General features: G+C 42.2%; 1 protein-coding gene and 1 long non-coding RNA gene across 9 annotated transcripts in view; one reads left to right on the top strand and one right to left on the bottom strand.

Annotated features, from left to right (window-relative positions):
* LRRC28 (leucine rich repeat containing 28) overlaps nucleotides 1-21,893 on the bottom strand; it is a 59,609-nt gene extending 37,716 nt beyond the window's left edge. For 2 of the 7 annotated variants that reach the window (XM_080982209.1, XM_080982212.1), the window contains exons 1-5: nucleotides 21,752-21,892; nucleotides 19,098-19,321; nucleotides 16,521-16,561; nucleotides 2,722-2,759; nucleotides 1,069-1,206 (exon numbers count right to left, since the gene is read on the bottom strand). In XM_080982209.1, the coding sequence (XP_080838335.1) occupies nucleotides 1,069-1,206; nucleotides 2,722-2,759; nucleotides 16,521-16,561; nucleotides 19,098-19,289 (409 nt within the window). In that variant the 5' untranslated portion in view covers nucleotides 19,290-19,321; nucleotides 21,752-21,892. Of the gene's footprint in view, nucleotides 1-1,068; nucleotides 1,207-2,721; nucleotides 2,760-4,248; nucleotides 4,443-16,520; nucleotides 16,562-19,097; nucleotides 19,322-21,537; nucleotides 21,697-21,751 lie in introns of those variants that run through there. The other 5 variants (XM_080982210.1, XM_080982211.1, XM_080982214.1 and 2 more) reach the window with 5 other exon arrangements.
* Nucleotides 21,894-21,975: 82 nt separating this feature from the next.
* LOC308463684 overlaps nucleotides 21,976-22,368 on the top strand; it is an 82,327-nt gene continuing 81,934 nt past the window's right edge. For both annotated transcript variants that reach the window (XR_013979685.1, XR_013979686.1), the window contains exon 1: nucleotides 21,976-22,239. This is a non-coding gene — a long non-coding RNA (uncharacterized lncRNA). The remainder of the gene's footprint in view (nucleotides 22,240-22,368) is intronic.

Below are 22,368 nucleotides of genomic sequence, written 5' to 3'. Positions count from 1 at the left end.
AGCTATTTAAGAAGTATTCACATACCTAAAGATTTGAACACACAGGAGGAAGACGTTTAATGTCCCATTTTCATATAAATGGAGGAAATAAATGCCGCTTCCTTGTACGGTAAAGACTATTTCCTAAGCAACATGCAGTCAATCATTCCATAATGTAAATTATTCTTTCTGAAGTTCTCCTTTTTTGAATCTGTTAAAGTCATGTGTTAAGTTCTGTAAAAATACTCCAGCTCTTCTTTGAACAAACCTTGCTTTTATAGTGTGCGTGCACAGCATAAATTTTAGAAGTTCAAGAATATTCAGACATTCTCTTTTGAAATTGGTATTTCTGAAACATTAATGATAATTTTTAGCAGTTTTCAGTAAAAAAAATGTTCTGGATTTACGGAATGTTCACAATATGATACATTTTGAATTATTGCCACCACACATTTGGCTCCCTGTTTCAATGAAGAATTAACATAGTCAACTCTCTTTCTGCACTTAATACAGGGCTGCAGCACCTTTATGAAGAATGCACAACAACTTATTTTGCAAAAAAAAGCGCCCAAAACTTAAAAGTGTAGTCTTAAGCTCTCTTACTCTGCAGTAAGCCCCACTGAGACTCCATGCAAACGTGCTCAAGACTATGCTGTTGTCTTGGTAAATTCTGTCCTTGGTAAATTCCAGTTAAGGCAGCCTTCGTTCATTGTGACCAAATCTCCTCTGAAGTTCCCATTTTAAAATACAGTTAATTTGCCAGATAATAAGAAGTTTGCTGCAGTACAGAATAAAGACTTGGCATGCTCAAAGATGATTGTGATGGATATTCCGCCTTCAGCAAACTCACTGTGTTTTCACTAAAACAATCATTTAATTTTAACCCCATATTCATCTCATAGGTAGAAAGCAATAAATTAAGTTATTGCTTATAATTTAAGCAACCAGTATGTCAAGGGCAATACCTAACAGGCTTAACCAACTTGCCCTAACCATTTATCTACAAGCAGAACTGAAAATGCACACAGCAAATCATCAACAGGAATAATCGTATCAGTTTTTTGAGCCAGAAAGCTGCTGATCCCTTACCTGCTGGCAAGTACTTCAGTTGGTTATTAGCCAATCTAAGGTGGCGTAAAGATCTTAGGCGGCCAATCTCTGGGCATACAATTTCAAGAGCATTGTCACTCAAGTCTAAAAACTGCAGTTTAACGAGGGAGCCAATTGCTTCAAAGAAGAAGAAAAATGACAAGGAATAAATCTGACCCAATAAAAGCACTAAAACTTTAATAAAAGAATGAGATAGACTTCTATGATGGCTGCATTCACACATAATGCTGAACCATGGTTCTGCATAATGTACAAGAGTTGGAAGAGGCCCAAGCAAATCCCATGTTCATGCACTCCACCCCCTTCCAAGGTGCCAGGAGGACTTTGGCAGCATTTACTTTCATTTTCAAGTAATCTCAGCTTGTCACTGCATGTGAACCAGGGATCACGGTTGTAACAAACACTTGTCAGTTTTAAAACAAGCCAGCTTCAAGCAATGAGTAAGTGTTGCCAAATTTCTGCCGCCGGATGTGCGGGAGGAGAGCAGTGCCTAAGCCTAATGCCCACTCTTGTTCATTTCAGCTCATGACGTTGTTTAATGTGGCACAGAAACACAGCCAGTATCTCATCCCTACATGCTGAATAAATAGGTGTCAAAACCATGTCAGAACTGAATATTCCTGGCAATTTAGTTTTGAGGAGTGGGCTAAAATATGTTGTACGATTGTGGGTCTAATCCAGCCTTCATTTCATCCATGAGATTGTTTCAGGAAAGCCACATCTACTTACCCTACACCTGACACTATATATGTAAGGGTGAGGATTGGCTGAATGGGTATTTGCAGGCACTGTGCAGTGCTTCCCAGTGTCAAAGAACCAGCTTGCAAAGCACTTTATGCAGCACTGGCTGTCAGCACAACGTACTTTGTGGGCCCTGTGCTTGGTGTACGTCAGAAGGTGGTGGACTGGAGGTATTTGAACAGAGGTTGAAAAGCCACCTGTCAGGAATTCTTTAGCCATGATTGCTGCATTGGGGGAGTTGGACTAGATGACCCCTGTAGTCCTCTCAACTCTACAATTCTGGGATTGACAGATGAAATAAGGATTTGACTTGCTGAGATGGAACTGCCCCCCCACCCCGCTATACTCAATCCATACACCACATGTTATTCTACTTTGAAGGTAGCTTAAGTTACAATAATAAAGACCTATCAACAGATAGCAAAGCAGATTCAAGGGCAGGTACCCGAGATTAAGTTGCAGCTAAGATTCACTTGTAAGGGTTGAGCAAGTGTTAGCTCCCATTTCTGTAGGGAGAGAAGTGAAAACCTATAGGTTTACATTCTTTGTTTGTATACTGTATTACATTATGCTTGAGGCAAGGAAAAGGCAATTTACACAGCCAAGAGTTGTTGGGAAAACAACAGAAATAGAGACACAGGTGCTTTATAAATGATTAATAAGGTTTAAAATCATCCATCTTGTCTTAACTCAATACAACGGATGTGGTCATCGCCTCACTTAGGAGTATTGTTTTACTAATAAATTACACTTTGGTTTTTTTAACCCTCAAATTAGATGCAACACACCTATTTAGGTATTTGAAAGTTTAAACATTTTCATTCATGCAGTATCTTCCTCTACAATTAATGTCAGAAACTAAAGCTATTTTGAACCCAGAAGGGCACTTACCTTCGGGTACAACAACAATGTTGTTTGAATGGAGGTATCTGGAAGAGAACAGAACATTTTCAAGGGCTGGCTGATAAGAGCAGGTGGCAAATATTCATAGATGAAACTTGATCAAAGACAGCATGCTGTATTTTTTCTTCCTTCATTTCTGCAAAGGTAACGCTCATATGGCAAACTATGACTGATAGACATTACCTTGAGTTTTGATCACTCTGCCTAAAACAGGACTCACACTTCCAAGTTTTCCTGAATCAGATTTCCTCTTCTTTCATATTGAGATTAGATCAAAAATTTCACATTTGTTACCAGGCTGCTCTGTACATAATGCAACTACCATCATATATGGTTTCCAAGACAATGCCTTGTGGGAAGGAACCCAGGAAAGAGAATAGAGAGGCAGACAAGCAGAGACCTACGTCTTCACCTACTCACAACTGGGCTAGTTTTTGTTTTGTTTCCAATGTCTGGCTTTTAACAAATCCATGCATTTTAAAAAAGCTGTGAGCCTTAAAAAGCTGGGTGTTAAATCTGCTAAATAAATATACGTTTTGGATCATAGAAGAATCACAATATGCACAGCAGTTGTTTCCCTAATACTCACTTTGTTGGCAAAGGTGTAAGATAAATATATAAATAAGTCATATCAAACAGCTGTGTCATATGACTGAAACAAAGTAGCCTGAGGTGTGTTGATACATTCTGCCTGCTCTAAACCAACCCAGGGTCAGTGGGCACCTAGAACCTTTTAGCTGTTTCCTCTCAGCAAGGATCCCTGTGGAATTCATTCTGTGACTGAGTAAAGCATGCCTCCTATTTAGTTCTCAGAAGTAGGTTTGAGAATGTGATAGAGAAGCTCATGGGGAGACCACTCACAAGAAGAGCCTTCACATGGCCCTCTGGCACTTGGGAGACTGTGAAAAATCAGTCATGGAATCAGCCTTATCAGAGTCCTGAAAATTCATTTTAGACAATTTTTTCATACACCACAAGAGTCAGAAGTGCAGGTATCATCAGATCGTTTTATATTTTTACAGCATCTTCTCAGATTTATTTCAATATTAAAAAAATTCTAATGTCAACGTTCATTGGCAAACTGTACAAATGGTGTTCTTGTTTAAAGTAAAATATGTAAACTTAAATAATAGTCTATAAAAAGGATAATCATCAAGTGAAAGCATACTGACAAGCCCAGGCAAGTTGAGGCCAGGATATAGAAAGCTATTTTAGTTTTGTCCGAGCGTTTGCATGTGCCCTGTTCCATCTTACAATCTGTTTTTGAAGGTCCATTTACTTTCAAAAGCATTCTGCCTTCTGGCATGGGAGGCTGGTATTCAAGAAATACAAGCCCAAATAACTTGTGTGGTTCTTTGGATCTTGGTTTATATTTACCATCATAGGCTGGTAAAATTTTATATAGTGCTCTCTGGTGGTGAATATTTGCAGTTACTGCTATTCAGAAATAAATATGTGCTATTCTCTTCAAATTGAGATTTGCTAGATGTCTCAAGGTAGTTAGATGTTATTTACTGCTTGAAAATTGATCTTTTGCTCATTCAACATAGAAAAGGGATGTGCAGGATAAGTAATCTGATGGAAGTATTGGATTGATTCTTGCTTCAGGAGAATTCAAGCTTGAAGGTATTATGATGGCAGAAGATGAGAAATTATGGCTTATAGTCAGAGTTCCAAGCTGAAGTTTTGTTTTTGTTTTCTAAAGGAATCTACATTAAACATTCTAGACAGTGCTATGGAGTTTGAAAACAAGGGAGACTTTCCCCCCTGTTAAAAATAGCCATCCTGGAAGTAGAAGGTACATTCACAATTTTATTTTTTTTAAATGATATTTATTGAGAATTTAAAATTACAGAGAAAAAAGAAAAAAGGAAAAGAAAAAAGGTAGACAAAAAGAGCAATTAAACAATACAAGTCAATAAAAAGAAAAAAAGAAAAAACAAAATACACAATACATCAAAACCAAAAATAAACAAAGAATTTAAAAACAAATCCAATATTCCCAAATCTTTATCTTTCGTTAACTTGTTTCATCGACCTCCTCACACCTCCCTTTTTTGTATTCTAGTTATTAATTATCTCAGCAAATCCTTTCCATCTTTCACTATATTCTGTCATTAAATTACCTTTATTTATTTTAACCTTATCTTACCATGAAAAGCCCTAAAGCTTAAAACTTAAAACTTATTTATATATAATTCCTTTTAACATTTCTACTAAAGCCAAATAGTTTCATTCCAACATTTTTCTAATACTCATTAATTTTACAATGATTTTCTAAATGAATTTTTAAAAACTTTCTTCCAATCTTCATCCATCGTCTCTTCTTCCTGGTCTCGGGTTTTATCAGTCCTTTCTATCCCTTCCATCTAGTCCATCAACCTGGTGACCTTCTATCCGAGGCTCTTAAGTCTTTTCCATGTCCCTTCTGCAGGTCTTCTTCATGTTAATAATAATAATAATAATAATAATAATTTTTTATTTGTACCCCGCCCATCTGGCTGGGTTTCCCCAGCCACTCTGGGCGGCTTCCATAGAAACAAAAAATACAGTAAAATATCACAAATTAAAAGCTTCCCTGAACAGGGCTGCCTTAAGATGCCCTCTAAATGTCAGGTAGTTATTTATTGCTTTGACATCTGATGGGAGGGCGTTCCACAGGGCGGGCGCCACTACCGAGAAGGCCCTCTGCCTGGTTCCCTGTAGCTTTGCTTCTCGCAATGAGGGAACCGCCAGAAGGCCCTCGGCGCTGGACCTCAGCGTCCGGGCAGAATGATGGGGGTGGAGACGCTCCTTCAGGTATACTGGGCCGAGGCCGTTTAGGGCTTTAAAGGTCAACACCAACACTTTGAATTGTGCTCGGAAACGTACTGGGAGCCAATGTAGGTCTTTCAAGACCGGTGTTATGTGGTTTCGGCGGCCGCCCCCAGTCACCAGTCTAGCTGCCGCATTCTGGATTAATTGTAGTTTCCGGGTCACCTTCAAAGGTAGCCCCACGTAGAGCGCATTGCAGTAGTCCAAGCGGGAGATAACCAGAGCATGCACCACTCTGGCGAGACAGTCCGCGGGCAGGTAGGGTCTCAGCCTGCGTACCAGGTGGAGTTGGTAGACAGCTGCCCTGGATACAGAATTGACCTGTGCCTCCATGGACAGCTGTGAGTCCAAAATGACTCCCAGGCTGCGCACCTGGTCCTTCAGGGGCACAGTTACCCTATTCAGGACCAGGGAGTCCTCCACACCAGCCCGCCCCCTGTCTCCCAAAAACAATACTTCTGTCTTGTCAGGATTCAACTTCAATCCATTAGCCGCCATCCATCCTCCAACCGCCTCCAGGCACTCACACAGGACCTTCACCGCCTTCACTGGTTCTGATTTGAAAGAGAGGTAGAGCTGGGTATCATCTGCATATTGATGGACACCCAGTCCAAATCCCCTGATGATCTCTCCCAGTGGCTTCATATAGATGTTAAAAAGCATGGGGGAGAGGACGGAACCCTGAGGCACCCCACAAGTGAGGGCCCAGGGGTCTGAACACTCATCCCCCACCACCACTTTCTGAACACGGCCCAGGAGGAAGGAGCGAAACCACTGTATAACAGTGCCCCCAGCTCCCAGCCCCTCTAGACGGTCCAGAAGGATGTTATGGTCGATTGTATCAAAGGCCGCTGAGAGATCCAGCAGAACCAGGAAACAACTCTCACCTTTGTCCCTAGCTCGCCGGAGATCATCAACCAGTGCGACCAAGGCAGTTTCAGTCCCATGGTGAGGCCTGAATCCCGATTGGAAGGGATCCAAATGGTCCGCATCCTCCAGGCGTGCCTGGAGTTGTTCAGCAACCACGCGCTCAATCACCTTGCCCAAGAATGGAAGATTTGAGACTGGGCGATAGTTGGCCATACTGGCCGGGTCTAAAGATGGTTTTTTAAGAAGCGGTTTAATGACCGCCTCTTTCAGCGGATCTGGGAATGTTCCCTCACAGAGGGAAGCATTCACCACCCCGCAGAGCCCATCGCCCAGCCCTTCCCGGCTTGCTTTTATTAGCCAGGATGGGCAAGGATCAAGGAGACAGGTGGTTGCTTTCACGCATCCAAGCAGCCTGTCCACATCCTCGGGGGTAACGGATTGAAATTGATTCCATGCAACTTGACCAGAGCGAGCTCTAGCACTCTCCCGCCCTGGCCCTGCTCCCACGGTGGTGTCTAGCTCCTTCCGAATATGAGTGATTTTATCTGCAAAAAACTTTGCAAAATCGTTGCAGGAGATCTTGGGGTCTTTACAATGCCCCAGTGGTAAAGGTGGTTCCGTTAAATTGCGAACCACCTGAAAGAGTCTCCTGCTACTATTTTCTGCAGATGCAATAGAGGCGGTGAAGAAAGTCTTCTTCGCCGTCGCTATCGCCACTTGGTAGGCTCGACGTTGAGCTCTAACCTGTGTCCGGTCAGATTCGGAGTGAGTTTTCTGCCACCGACGCTCTAGCCGTCTCAGCGATTGTTTCATCGCCCTCAGCTCCGAAGAAAACCACGGGGCTGTCCGGGCTCCATGCAATCGGAGAGGGCGCTTCGGAGCCAGACAGTCGATAGCCCTGGTTAACTCCGCATTCCAGCGGGCCACCAGGGAATCAGCTGAAAGGCCATCAACATGGGCTAAAGCATCCCCTACCACTCTGCACTCTTATACCTGCACTTTACTTTATCTTCTGCTGATCTTATTCTTAATTTCCTTCCTTTCTCTCGGGGAGACTCCAACTTGACAATATCTTTATCTCTTCTCAACAAGTCAGCCCATTCTCCATAGTCAGCACTGAAATCCAAAAGATATTTGAAGGCTGTTACGATATAGAAGCAATGCGGCCGCGAGCTGGTAGCTTGAAAGCAAAACATAATGGGAATGTTGGGACTGTTCTGTGGGAAACAGAGGGACAGTCAATTCACAGTGCAGAGGGCACCGGAATTAGCTCAGAGTGTAATATGAGCTGTACAGGAAGTACGGGAGGAGTTTGTCTCTCGACTGCTGAAGAGAGCAGTCATGATTTTTGTAACGCTGCAAAGACAAAAATAAAGGAATGTAAATACGTTTCTGCCTATCTCTTTCCCCTGCCTGAGGGGGGGCAGGAAAGAGGGGGTGTGTTCTTCTCACTCTGAGAAGGATCGCCTATCGCGACCTCTGCCTGGATCCTGCTGGGGAATGCAGACAGGGAGGTCAACAGGAGATCAAGCCGGGTGCCTGGAGAGTGGCCAGTTTCTCCTGATAAAGGCTTGAATCCCAACATATGGTAGCAGAGGATGGTTTTTATCCATGAAAGCAACAAGAGAGGTTGATGGATCGTACTTCATCCTCTGCAACGAGATAAAGAAAGAATGTGGTAGCGGGTGGATGGAAGCTACAAGGACGGCTGAGCACCAGAGGAGGTGTTTTTGCTGAGCAACGGATTCCCTCAAGGTATGGTGATTTTATGGCTGTGAGAGTGAACGCGAATTGAAGCATTCTTCGGTTCACTGAGTGTCTGCTTTTGGATGAAACCAGCACTGAAAGAGAGCCACATATTTCGCATACCTGAGTCTTGATAAGCCTGGAATGTCCAGTTGCTAAGCAACGAAACGTCAGTAAAGTGGAAAGTTATTGGCCAACAACGGAAGAGGGGCTGGGACTGTGAGAGCCTGGTAAAGAGCGTTTGTTTTGTCTATTATCTCACTGCTCTTGGAGGGACTTTCAAAACAGCCTGCGTTTAGCTGCCAAGTGAGGCAGTAAACAGCCAATAGACTCTTGGATTTTACAAGCTCACTGCTGAAAGCTGAGGCTTGAGATTGAGATGGCTTTGTTCTCTCAGAAGCTCTGAGAAGCTTGTGAAGCTGGAGTGAGAAGCAAGAACCGAAAGTGTAGTACCCCAGAAGGGGGGAGCCAAGATGGTGCTGGTCAAATTCCTAAAAGCTCATCGAAAGCTGAGGAGAGCTTTGACCCCAAAAGGGGGAGTGAAGGAACTGTTGCTGTTCCTGTACTTGCTGCAATAGATGTCAAAGACAGGGGGAGAGAAGCTCGGAGTTCTGACACCCCCACTGCTATTGCTAGTGAAGAACAGGCTCTTGCTTTGAACGTTGTCCGTTGTTTCAATTGTGGACAGACTGGGCATCTTCAGCGGAATTGTAAGAAGCCACGTCAACAGAAAGGAGCTAAGGGGAGCTCTGCAAAGCCTGAGGCATCAGGCAAAAATTGTACCAAGTCCCAAGTGGAACCAGCTATGGCTCTGATGTCACTAAAAGCCACACCAGAAGTGGAAAACGCTTTTATTTTGGACACTGGAGCGATGCAACACATGACGTCGCGGCGAGATCTGTTTTCAACGTTTAAGAAGCAAAGCTTCACTGTGAAACAAGCCAACGGTCAGGAGCTGGAAGCGACCGGGTTTGGAACTGTGTATCTTGAGAGTCTTAACTTGACTATAAACAATGTGTATTTGGTTCCTGATTTAAAGTTCAATCTGCTGAGTGTTTCGCAGATCACAAAGAAAGGACTGACTTTGTCCTATGATAGAGAAAGCTGCAAAATCTTCAAAGATGGAGAGCTGTATCTTTCTGCCAGGGAGAAAAATGGACTGTATTTGTTGACTTTTGATCAAAGTGATTGTATAAATTGTAATGCATCTGATTCTAACATGATTTCTCTCGCAGGTGTGTCGAAAAACGTCCAGAAGACGACAAAAGTAACCAAAGCTTTTCAGCGAGTGTATGCTGATGTGATTGGTCCTCTAGCACCGTCTAGAGGCAATGCAAGATATTATCTTGTGTGTGTGGATTATTTCTCTCATTATGTGTGGATACATATATTGCAGAAACCACAAGAAGCCTTAGAAAGGTTTAAAGAGTTTTGTGACAAGGTTAAGAATGTTCATAATGCTAACATTGATTGTCTTTTCACAGATGAAAAGCCAGTTGTTCTTTTGCAGGATTTTCAGGATTTCCTGGATAAGAAAGGGATAAGGCACAAGACTGCTGTTTCTGCAGAAGCATGAAACAAAAGTGTCTGTGTGCAAGTGAACAAAGAATTGCAAAATGGCATGAAGGCGCAATTGCTGAGTTCACATTTGCCACATGAGTATGGGCGGAGTTGTTAATGTGTTTTTGTTACAGTTGGATGAGAAAGGTTTCAAAAGATTTGGGAAGTTCTCCTTTTGAAAAGCTGTTCCACAGAAAACCTTCTGTTGCCCATTTTAAAGTTTTTGGGTCTCATGTGAAGACTGAAGCTCCAGGTGGAGTAAAGAATGCTAGAGGCATTTTTGTGGGTTATGAAAAGGGTCTCTACAGAGTAATTTTGTCTGAATCTGGTCAGGTGGTTCTCACAAAATTTCTAGAGAGTGCTCCTGAACAGGAGAGAGTAATTGTTCACACATTTCCCACTGAGGACAATTCAGATGATGATGATGATTTTACTGATTAGAGTGGTACTGAGAGTGACAGTGATAGCTCAAAGAGCTCAGTTGACACAGTCATTGAGAGGAAATCTCACACAATGGATAGACCTTCACAGGTGAAGGATGAACCACTGTTACCATTGGAACTGGTTCTCCAAAGAGTCCTGAGACTGAACCAGTAAGCAGAGAGGATCAGCACCTTATACGCAGGTCCGAGAGAGTTACAAAGGGCGTACCAGTGGCGGGTAGTTCCAAGGGTGGAACTGAAACAACAGGGGAGTGTTATATATATAACAACTGTTTGTTTTCTTCTCTGGTTCACGCTTTGCTCGCAGCGCACATTGATTCATATGGGGGAGTATGTTACGATATAGAAGCAATGCGGCCGCGAGCTGGTAGCTTGAAAGCAAAACATAATGGGAATGTTGGGACTGTTCCGTGGGAAACAGAGGGACAGTCAATTCACAGTGCAGATGGCACCGGAATTAGCTCAGAGTGTAATATGAGCTGTACAGGAAGTACAGGAGGAGTTTGTCTCTCGACTGCTGTAGCTTGAAGAGAGCAGTCATGATTTTTGTAACGCTGCAAAGACAGAAATAAAGGAATGTAAATACGTTTCTGTCTATCTCTTTCCCCTGCCTGGGGGGGGGCAGGAAAGAGGGGGGGTGTTCTTCTCACTCTGAGAAGGATCGCCTATCGCGACCTCTGCCTGGATCCTGCTGGGGAACGCAGACAGGGAGGTCAATAGGAGATCAAGCCGGGTGCCTGGAGAGTGGCCAGTTTCTCCTGATAAAGGCTTGAAAGTCCCTACAAGGTTAAGGGCCCCCACAACTCCAAACTCCCCCTGGCCCAAAACCAGATCCGAAAAGTCAAAACATCCCTGCATAGGGGGATCTATCCAACTTCCCATCTCCAGACCAAACAGTACTCCATCTCTCCAAATCTGACTTTCTCCAGGTTCAGTCGTCAGAAACAACAACTTATGTTCCTGCAAGGCCGCAGCTCTCTCCATTTCTATTACTTGAGGTTCAGCAACAACCTCCTCCTTTATCTTCTTCACAACTTGCCCTGTCAAAGCACATTCCTGGGTTGGTTCCTGAGTGGTTTTTAGATAGGTATTCACTGTTTGTCCAAAATTGCCAACTGCAACAGTCATCAAATCCATCTTCTCATGTAGCTGTTCCAGTAAAGCGCTTGTCTTGCAAAAAGCAAGCACTAAAGCTTCTTCTGGGCACATTCTTGTTCAAGGTCAATGTCTGGTCTCACGATCTTTAATCTCTACAGCTGTAGAGTTCCCCAGATCGACTCCAAAACAGTTTCACAAGCTCCCTCTAGAGGAAACAATTTCTGTTTGTATCCGTCTTTTTAAAAGCAGATCCAGCAACAAAATTCCTTTCGTTTTTCAGATATTTTGTTCCTTTTAAGTGCGAAAGGGAACATTGGAATCAAAATGTTTCTCTTTTTTAACTATCTGTCAAAAAACATTTTATCCACAGTCAATGAACTTCCCCAAAACGTCTGTCTCTGACACCCCGCTCCCAGGTTCAAGACGGTGGAAATTTATCTTTCTTTACTCTCTCTTCTGCAGGTTTAAACAGTCTAAGATTTCCCCCCTCTTCTCCTGCTTCCAAGGGGGGTTTGGTAGTTTTAACTGATCAAAATTTAGTCCTTTACAAATGACTTTCCAGACTCTAGCTTGCAATGTCTTTGCTTCAATCTATTTACAAAAGCGGAAGGCGGACTTCCTGTTTAGACCTTCCCGCTTCAGTGCCAAATTAAGAAGTTTCATAGTCCAATTTTCTGTTCTACTCACGGGCAGTTGTTTAAAATCCAATTGTTCACAGGAAAAAGTCAGCGCTCTCCGGCAACAGCAATGCGGCTTCACTCCGTGAAAAGAGCAGTCGATTCGAAGCACCGCGCCATTCACCCCACGTTGCTCCGGATCCCCGAAACTGGGTTTCCCCGCGAGTAGGGGAGGCGCAGAAGGTGCCAGCCGAATCCCACGTCCACAGGATTCTCCCGCCTGTGGTTTTTGGTGGGTCTCCGCCTCGCCGTGGCGGTCCAGACCCTAATTCTCACGAAGCGGATTCCTCCCGATCAGAGGAATTCCGCCATTGCCAGAGGTGCTAACCCGGAAGTCCGGTACATTCACAAATTAAGGACCATGTGGTAACTCTGGATCAATTAGGCCAAACAAAATTCTCATATGTTCTTAATCAGGATCCCAAGAATTACATCAAGCATGCCAAAAGTTTTGAATGTGCTCAGTGGTGTGGTTCTTTTTTTTCTTTCAAAAAAGGCTGTTAGCTGAAACTTGTTGGAAGTTTCTTTTTTTAAAAAAATAATTTTTATTAACCGACCAATCAAATCAAATCAAATCACATCACATAAACCGAATTACAAAGCCGAATTTTAATTTTTTGTTGGGGTGACCCATATTTCAAGTTCCGAAGGGGGATTCCGATCATCATCTTGCTGCTGCGTTAATATCCACAAATCTGCCCAAATAATGTTCATAATTGTATCCAGTCTTATCTTGCTGTTTCCACATCTCATCTTGTTCGTATATTTTTCTTTTTTTCTTTATGATCTCTTCTGATAATCTCCTTAAGCAAGTAAACACCAATTATAATCCTGTGTGAATTTTTCCGTTCGTCCAGTCATCATATCAAGATGGTTTCCATATATCATCACTTTCATAAATAACAGCACTCTTTCCATCATTAATCTCGCAAATCTGTCGCACTTTAGTCCCACTGAGGAGGCTCACCCACAATATGTAAACAGATCTTTCCTCCTCCCAGACATAAATCTTTCGACAGAACTTGCCAAGATGGCGACGATATTTTTTGCTGCGTCATTCCAAAGCTCTTATGCTTTCCACAATCTTCTTGAAACATGCTTTGGTTAGAAAATTAATCTCCACACAGTCTTAAATCCATAGCTTAAGTCTTTTAAACGGCATTTCTGACTTGTGACTTGTGGGGGGGATTCTTGGTTAATCACATAGAAAAAAGAAAGGAAAGTTTTTCCCCTCCCCCATCCAGTCCCATTGCTGAACATACTGAGCCTTAGTGTGTCTTCTCATGATTTATTCTTGTTCCTCCGACCGTCTTGTTTATCAGAGATCTCTTCAGTTAGCAGTCTTTACTCCCCCTTCTTCCTTGAAATATGTGCATTAGCTTCTTTCTAATTGTTTCTTTTGAAGTTGCTGCAGCTAGGGGCGCGAATCAGAGACAGCGTCCAGGAGCGCCGAGATCCGCACAAGGGCTTTCTGCCTAGTGCCCCCACCCCCACAAATTCGGGGGTGGTATAGGGCACAGCAGGCAAGGGCAGCCCCCCCCCACGCCTGGGGGGCCCGGGAGGCTGTTTACTCCCATCACAGCCTCTTAATTACCTCGTGTGGGTCGGAGAGATGTTATTGTCAGCCATCTTCCGATGCGCCCCTAGTGGCCACCCTAAACTCGTTGAAGTTTCAGAACCAAACTGATACTGCAGAGGGATCTGTTTTTCAAAAGATTACCAAATATAAGAGTGCAGCTGTTTAGGAAACACCAGTTCAAAGACCCAGTGAGCATGTGGAAATAGCCATGTCACTATTTAGATTTAGCCTTTGCATGTCAACTTTAAAACTTGGATATTTCTAAATACCATAATAGAAAGAAAAATAGTCACCAACAGAAAGATTATGTAAATCAGAATCTACTGCTCCATGATGTTAAATGTTTCTATTCATTTTGAGAGCTGTTTCCAAAACAACAAGAACTTTACATAATTTTAATTCCTAGAAGTCAGCCCTAGTTTTTATTAACCTGGATGGGTCCCAATACCAGGGATGCTAGAGAAACCAGACCCTTACTTGATGATCCAAAATCTGTGAGCCTACCATAAAGCAATGCAAATTATAGCCATAGCAAGGAGTTTCAGCCTGCTGACAACTACTGTGCCTTTTTTTCATTGCTGCTCCTCAGTTAGGTTTTACTATCTGATACACATTAGCAAGATTACCATTATGATGATTCATCCTGCATGCAGATCCCAACCTTTTACTATCCAGCAAAAGACACAGGAAAAAGGGTTAGGGGGCATGACATAATTAAGACAAGAATATTTAATGTGTATTAAACAAGCTCTCTCTGGTTTTCAGAGCTTCTAAAATTACCCTCCCTCCAAACCTTAATTTCAGGCAGGATTTTCTTATGGCCTCATCAGATAATCTTTTTAAAGTGCCTGGTGGCAAAACACGAAGCATATCACGAAAGCTGTACTTCAGCTTCATTATGAAATAGAATTCACCTCAGACAAGATGAGGCAAGATTAGTTCTTGAGTAAGCCATAGTGACCTGTAAGGCCTATTAACTGCAGTGCAAATGCACAAACCAGGAAGGTGCAGCTTTCCAGGGGCAAGAAGAAAAAGCTCAAGTTTAGACTACACTCCTTGGTTATCTATGCCATGTGACCCAAAACATCTTTAGTTCCACACATGCCTGTGACAGCAGTGTGACCCGATACAGTCCTGGATACAATCACAATTCCAAACTGGCTATTTAAATTTGCAAAGGCACGTTTTCATGTTGCCATGCTTACAGGAATTTCTGCCAGGAAGCTGCAGCTGAAGGAATTCGTCGTCAGTTAATGGTTGCATCACTGTAGGATGCTTCTTGTGTTGTATTTGTTCATAAATTGATTTTGGAGACATCGCTGAAAGGAGGTATCTAAATCCCCACTTCAATAAAATTTAAGGCTTTTCAGTCACAAATTAGCTGTGGTGCATCAATAAAACTGCTATCATATTTGCAAAGCTAAGTAGGATACAGTAAAGTTTCTAATTGGACGGAGGACCATGTGTTGAGATTTCTGTATTGTAGGGAGTTGGACTCATGGACCCTCAGGGTCCCTTCCAACCCTACAATTCTATGATTCTATAACAGTTTACATATGCAATGGGGTTTATATTAGGAATACACGTGGTGTTTACTAGTCTCTTCTGCCCCCTGGCAGTTGATATTATAATCCAGGTTTTAGGCTCCTTCCTTGAGAGGCAAGAGGCAGAAGGAGTTGTAGCTGGACTGTGGGATTGGCTGTTGGGTAAATTGGCAATCCAAAGAAGTAAACAGTCCAAGAAGATATAGAGCCTTGCAGCCAGAAACATTCACTATTTTCAAAATGTAAGCTCATCAATGGCTGATAATTTAATGGAACCACCAAGTACAAAGGTGGCATGCCTATGAGTATTAGGTGCTAGCAACCAGTAACAGATGTTTCTCCTAGATCACAGGTCAGCAAACTTTTTCAGCAGGGGGCTGGTCCACTGTCCCTCAGACCTTGTGAGGGACAGGACTATATTTTTGGGGGGGGGGGGAGAATGGAGAAATTCCTATGCCCCACAAATAACCCAGAGATGCATTTTAAATAAAAGGACACATTCTACTCATGTAAAAACATGCTGATTCCCAGACTGTCCATGGGCCAGATTTAGAATGTGACTGGGCCAGATCCGGCCCCTGAGCCTTAGTTTGCCTACCCATGTCCTAGATGCATTAGCCAAGCCAGAGTTGGAAGCAGAATACTGGATGAGATTAACTTTAGTCCAATATTGAAAGATAATGTTCTTAACCAATGCAAACAGCACTCCTATTTGTGAACATACCCCCCCCCCCACTCCAAAACATATTACAAATTTGCACTTGGAACTCCCTGGCTATTGAGATTAGGCAGGTGCCTTTGCTGTACTCTTTTTGGCGCCTGCTTAAGATGTTTTTGTTTAGGCAAGCCTATCCAGACATGCATAAAGTTTACATGTAGCTAACAATTCATTTTAATTCCCCTATGAATGTTTTTAATACCTGTTTTTAATTGTCTTTTATTGGTAATATTAATGTTTTATCAGTTTTTGTAAGTGACCTAGGGTTTCATTACAATCAATTAATTTTGTCAAATAGAACCAAACAAAAAATAAAAAATATTGCATTCCAGTAGATTTTACAAAAGCAATATTCAAAAAATAGTGTTCATTCTGGATACTTTTAACAAAAGAATGGGATTTAAATTCTACATTTCTTATATTTCTATGAAGAGATAGACATTTTCAGTTCTCTGAGCAAACAAACTAGGAGCTACAGCCTGAATGCAGCAAATCTTTGGCATGGTGGTCCCTCCAAGCTGTTCCTTGAACCACTATCTTGAAGCATATGAAGAGACAGCACATGAGTGAAATTAGGTCATGGAAAGGCACTAGGACAAAACAGACTAGCTCTTTAACAAACCAGATTGTTCCAAAATGAATTGTAAGATATTTACCTATATAACTTCAGCACCCTACGTTCAAGAAACTCATTAAACTAAAGGGCAGAATATAAGGAACAAGACACCACACACTCACAGTTCCACAAGGTTTGGAAGCTTCTGGGCAAGGTTTTCCGGCTAAAAAAGAAAATTGTGAAGTTTTTGTTTAGTTTTTAAAGAAAGACTCAATATCTAACTGGCAAACCAGTTTGCCAAATTCAAGATGGAACTAACATGAGGCTCTGAGTGTCAAAAATCCAAAACAGGGAACAACTGTTTTATGTGGCCCACCACCCTATCTGGCACTGATAATGAAACTTGGCTTAGAGCCTAGACTTGGATGACGGCGACTGTTGTCACTGGAAAGATGAAAGAATTTCAATATGCCAAGAAGGCCTGAAGATATCAACACACAGAGGGTGGAGCTAGCTTCCAAATTGGGCTCTAGAAGAACAGCAGACACCTTCTACACTAATCAATCAAGGTGCCAAAATATTAACAAGTGTGATTAGCATCTTCCAAGTTCAACATGTACTGATAATGCAGATAAACTCACATAGCATATACATTCTTTAGCGTGTAATAACTTAGAAATGCCCACTGAATATTCAGGTGACTTTACAATAGCCTAAGGCACAGTCCTATTAGCTACTCTAATGTTAAGTCAGTATGCCAATATTTTTCAATTACTATAATGCATTCTCCAGACAGCCAGAAGTCTTCTAAATATGGAGATCTTCTAAAGCAACATTTTATAAGAGATCATGTTACAGCAGCCATGTCATGCAATTTCCACATGAAGTGCATGATGTTAGTTTTGTCTTACACAACTCTGCAGGGGTCCTATTTCACAAACAGATTGCCAATGTATTACTGGCAGCCAGATATTTTCTTTACTGTGGTGCTGGAGCTTGATTTCAGGAAAATATTTTGAAAGTCTTGAAAGCTCACTTTCACTGGGAAAGGCAGCACGTCCAATCTGTGTGCCTCTCATGCCCCAATTTATACATGACAGTTTGCGGCTTTTTCCTACGTAGTGGTTTTAAAGCAAGAAAAAGGTCAGACTTGAAGTGGCTCTACATTATACCAAATTTAGCTTATATGTTCAACTAGGGTAGGACTGCCCATTTCAACACTCAAATTGCCAACCTTTCTTTGGCCAGCATTTCCCTGCTGTTTTCAAACACAGCATATGCAGTATAGTTCTTAGCCAGAAGCAGTCTCATAATTCTTCTGCTTGTTTTCCATGCCATGCTGCAAAAATCTTGAGTTGTGGTTTCCACCTACTGGGGAATTAATGCTAAAACACACTGATTTCCCTCCTAAGCAATTTTGGTAGCCTTAGCAGCACCTGGTGTCCTTGTTATTAGGTTCCATTTTTTAAACATACATGATTGTATTCATCTATTTATGAATGTAAGTGTAGAAGATAAAACAAAAACTAGCTCAGTTACTTTACCAGCACTTGTATAAATTGTATAAGCAACCAAGTCTGAATAAATTCTAATGAACTCTTTAATGTGTTCACCAGCCTAATAAACAATATTCACTAGCTATTCTAAGAAACCTAAGAATCTTGCCTATTTATTCCTACAATGCTTCAGGATGTCCCTGGTTAATATCTCACCTCTTCCATGAACGTAGTAGTTATCCTTATGTAGATAACAATCTGCCATACAAGCATAACAGTGTTGAAACCAACAAAAACATTACATCCGTAGTACAATTTCTGCTCCTGCAACAGAACTTCCCCTTCCTTTCCTAATCCTGCAACTTCACCCAATCTACTCTTGAGGGTTTGGGAAATTCGCAATCTGATTAGGGACATATGATGAAGAGGAGGGAGTGGAGGTTCAGTTCATTGGATTCAACCTGTAATTTACAAGGCTGTTGTAATAATTAACAAAAAATAACTCCCCACGAGCTGGGGAGAAGGAAAGCACCCCATAGCAAAAAGAAATAAAATATACTGGCAGAAATACACATTTGTTTTTTATTCCAGGCTCTTCTTTTTAACTTTTCAGAAAGAAAATTCGGCACGCTTCCCAAAGTTTTTCCTCTTTTAAATGTTTTCCAACACATTATATTGACTGGTATGAAAAAGCACCAGAAACATAGGAATAAACTGAAATGTCGGGGGGTATTTTATACCCCATATGCTTTTCATGCATACAATATGAAAACTGTAGGAATTAAGTTGCTGAAATTTGATGACTTGGTTACTACTGTGCAAGTGAAGTCCTAGAAGAATTTAGTTATATCTGCAGTGAAAAACACATATAGTGTAGGATTGTGCCCCAGCACTGCCCAAAATGATTAAGAGCACCTAGTAAAAATGGCAACATTCTCTGAGTGTAGGATCTCCCACCCAGGGGACATTCAAGCATGTCAGCTTCTACCTAGTCTGAAGTGGTCTGGTCTACACATAGGCCTCCAACCACTTCAGTGAGAGCTTGGCAAGGGCAATACAGAAAACATTTCCTTATTCCAACTTCAGGTCCCTAATGTGCTATTGGTCAAGTGCAAATACTGTCGCCCATATCAATGAATGGCTATCATTTACATACGGTACAGTATATTGAAAAAATTAAGGTACACTCAAGGACAATGTCTTCCACATAGACCCTAAGCATCAACAAATATTTTGCTAGTTGTACATTTTAAAAAGTCATACCAAGGTCGTCAATGAATTTCTTTTCATATAGAGTCTCTCCAAGTATTGCAGTCCTTCATCCTTCAGCAATTCTAAAGGGAAGTGATGGAGATTTCGGTAATTTAAGAATAAGTTCTTGTGCCTTTCTAGCTTTGCCTCCAATATTGTTTTACAGAGTTCTGATGCCATGACAGGTTTTGTCCCAGCCACCATGTTAGAACTCTACACATCACAGAAGTTCATTTCTAAAAGGGAAAGCAAAAGACAAGTAGTGTTTTAATAAGGCTCTTACTTGGTTTTCCCATAGCACTATTTTTCTGAAACATGCTTGTTTATTTTAAACATTCCTACATCCCCCTGTATTCAAAAGACAGGTAACAAAAGTAGAAACCAAATAAATATGAAATTGAAGGAATTGTGGGGGGGACGGGACCACACAATATAGCACTAAGATCTCAAATGTAAAGCCATGTATATCTATCTACCTTTAGGGGAAACAGATATCCGACTAGTTAGCAAGAAGCACTTTTCAATCAATGAACTATTAGTATTTGACATCAACATAAATTATTTTGCCTAGGAAAGTAATGAATGGCTGGAAACAGACAAGACTTTTTGAAGATTCCTGAAGATGATTTAGGGGATGCATTCCCATATGTGTACCTAAACAGGCACACTTAATTTGTTTCACTGTTGCCTCTGGGCAAATAAGTTGTGCAGATTTTCCAATACAATACAAAAGCCTGTTTATTACTATAGTATACCACACAAGCATAAAAGCTAATACAAGTAGAGTTATGGCACAGGAGATTTTATAGTAAGGCTTCAAACTCCCAAAATATATTTATTTGAACGAACTTGTGCATTTCAGGAGTACTAGGATTTAAATCAGTCAAAAAACCAGCATGGACTACTTTTCCTAAGACAGATATGGAGAACTTCTACAGATGGCAGCCCTAACTACAAGACTCTCCTAAATCATAAGCAATAACAAGAGGGAAAGGGTCTGAAGGGTACCAAGGAACATCATTGCATAACAAGGAAGAAGAAATGGTGGTATGAATGGCTGAAGCCTTTGTGCCACTCTAAGCAATGTTTATTCTTGATAAATTCTGGGGCATATTTTCATGTTTTGCAGATATCAATGCAAGCCTAAAACAACTCAAAAAGGGAAGCTGGCATGGTAGGCCTCTGAATCATGCCTAACCTCTATAGTTGAGCGAACCCCATTACTAGCTTAGGCTAGGCCCCAACCCAGGCAGAGGAAAAACGTCTACATGAAAGCCACAAGATGAATGCATATATGTGTCACACTTTGCATATGTGGCATGACACTAACACTGGTCACAGCTTCTGTTCCAACTTATGTGCAGCCCAAGACATGCATCTGCCTGTTCACTAATAAAGGGCATGCTTTGTGTATATATGTACAGGATTCAATTCTCTGCATCTTCAGGTGATGTCAGTCAAGAGTAAAGTGGAATAGCTAACTGCTGCCCTCCAGATGTTGTGAACTACAGCTTCCATCATCTTTGACTACTAGAGATGCTGGCTGAAGACAGTTCAAAGTACAAAATATCTGTAGGACTTGGCACAATGGTGGCTATCCCTGCTGTATACAGGGATCCCAAAGCAGAAGGACAAACTTTCAGACACAGTATAAAGCAGCTTCGTTTGTTCCATGACATGTGGAAATCCCACCTGAGGACTATCATAAGATATTCATAAACCAGGAAATAACACTGGACATAATTCAACCAGGAGTACATTTCACCCTACTAGGATACTCTACCATTGGTCTGAAGGTGGCCATATTTGAACAAAGGAGTTTCGGAAGGCAGCTCCAGTGTGAATCTGGAGAACTACAATTATTCAGGAAGTTCAAGTCTATTCATTTTTGTCTGCAGAGTCAATAGTTTCCTTTCCTCCTTCCCACTATAAATATTAACTCAGCATTGCTAAGGTGATTATTTTTGCCAATCAATAATGTTGTAAAAGTCGTCATGCTTATTCTGCATAAATTCTAGCTTTGGTCCAATTGTCTCTCTACCTGCACCGCTTGCATATAATTTCTCTCTGAAATTTATAGTTCTTCCCCCCCCCCCCCACACGCAGCTGCCAACCAAAGATTTAACATTTAACACATCTACGGTACTGAAGTGGACTTCTGCCCACAAACACTTATGCCACAATAAGATGTCACAAGACTTCTTCCCATTTTTTAATGCAACAGAATAACACGCCAGCCGCTCTGGAAATATTAGGGTTCCCATTTTTATTTGCTACAAGCCGCCTCGACATCTCCCGATAAGAAGCGAATAAATAATAATAATAATAATAGTAACAACAATAATATTTTTTCGAGGGGCGGGGGGACTGAGGGAGAAAACACAATAATGAGAATGAAGGGGAGCCTGGAAGGAAGGAAAGGGAGCTTATGTCCTAAATGCGGTTTAATCACCGTCAAAGAGAGACCGTTGTTGGGGGACGGGGATGGGTGGCTAGGTGGGAAGAAAGCCCATAATTCGCCCTCACACGTCTCCATGGCAACAACGCCTTTGTCCCGACAGCGGGAGGCAGAGAAGGGAGAAGCAAAAGTCGTCTCTTCTCCACTCCTCACTTCGCTGGATATGCCGCTGGGAAAGGGAGGGCAGCGAGGGGGCGTCGCAACTCACCTGCGTTTCTAAGCTGAGGAGGGCCCAAAATAGGAAGCGCCCTCACTCAGCACAACACGGGGAGAGAAGGGGCGGGGCAGATGGGGGGGGGAAACACCAACTAACATCAACATCCGGTTAACGAACGGGAGGAGCGGGGAAAAGAAAAGTGGGTGGGGGGAGAACGCTGATTGGAAGCTGGAAGGGGCGGGCCCAGAAAGTCACGCGAGAGCTTACTCGCGCGGCTCTTCCGGTCCGTGTCTTAATGAATAAATCGGGCGGCGCTCTTGAATCGGGCACGGGCGAGAGACGGGCGCATGCGTGGCATTGCCTTCTTCTTCTCCATAGGTCCCATTGCTTGTCCTGCTGGCATTGTCCCTGAGCTCTTCCCGCCTTTTTTGAGAGAGTGAGAGCGCGTGCGTGCGGGGCCACGCCCATAACCGCTCTTTTCCCTCAGCAAGCGCGGCCTCGAGTTTCTCTTGAGGGGAAGACTTGGCTATGGATAAACGGTACGCCATGAAATTACATCCCTGCTGCCCCTTCGCTAGTTAGTTTAGGGTTGCTGGGAATTGTAGCCCAGATTTTTCGGATGGGGAGGGAAATGTCCCTCCCATATGCTTTAAAATTTCAAACTCCGC

The sequence above is a fragment of the Podarcis pityusensis genome (assembly GCF_964106645.2).
Source record: "Podarcis pityusensis genome assembly, chromosome: 14".
Classification (NCBI taxonomy): Eukaryota; Metazoa; Chordata; class Lepidosauria; order Squamata; family Lacertidae; genus Podarcis; species Podarcis pityusensis.
This window is presented reverse-complemented; position numbering and strand designations above follow the sequence as displayed.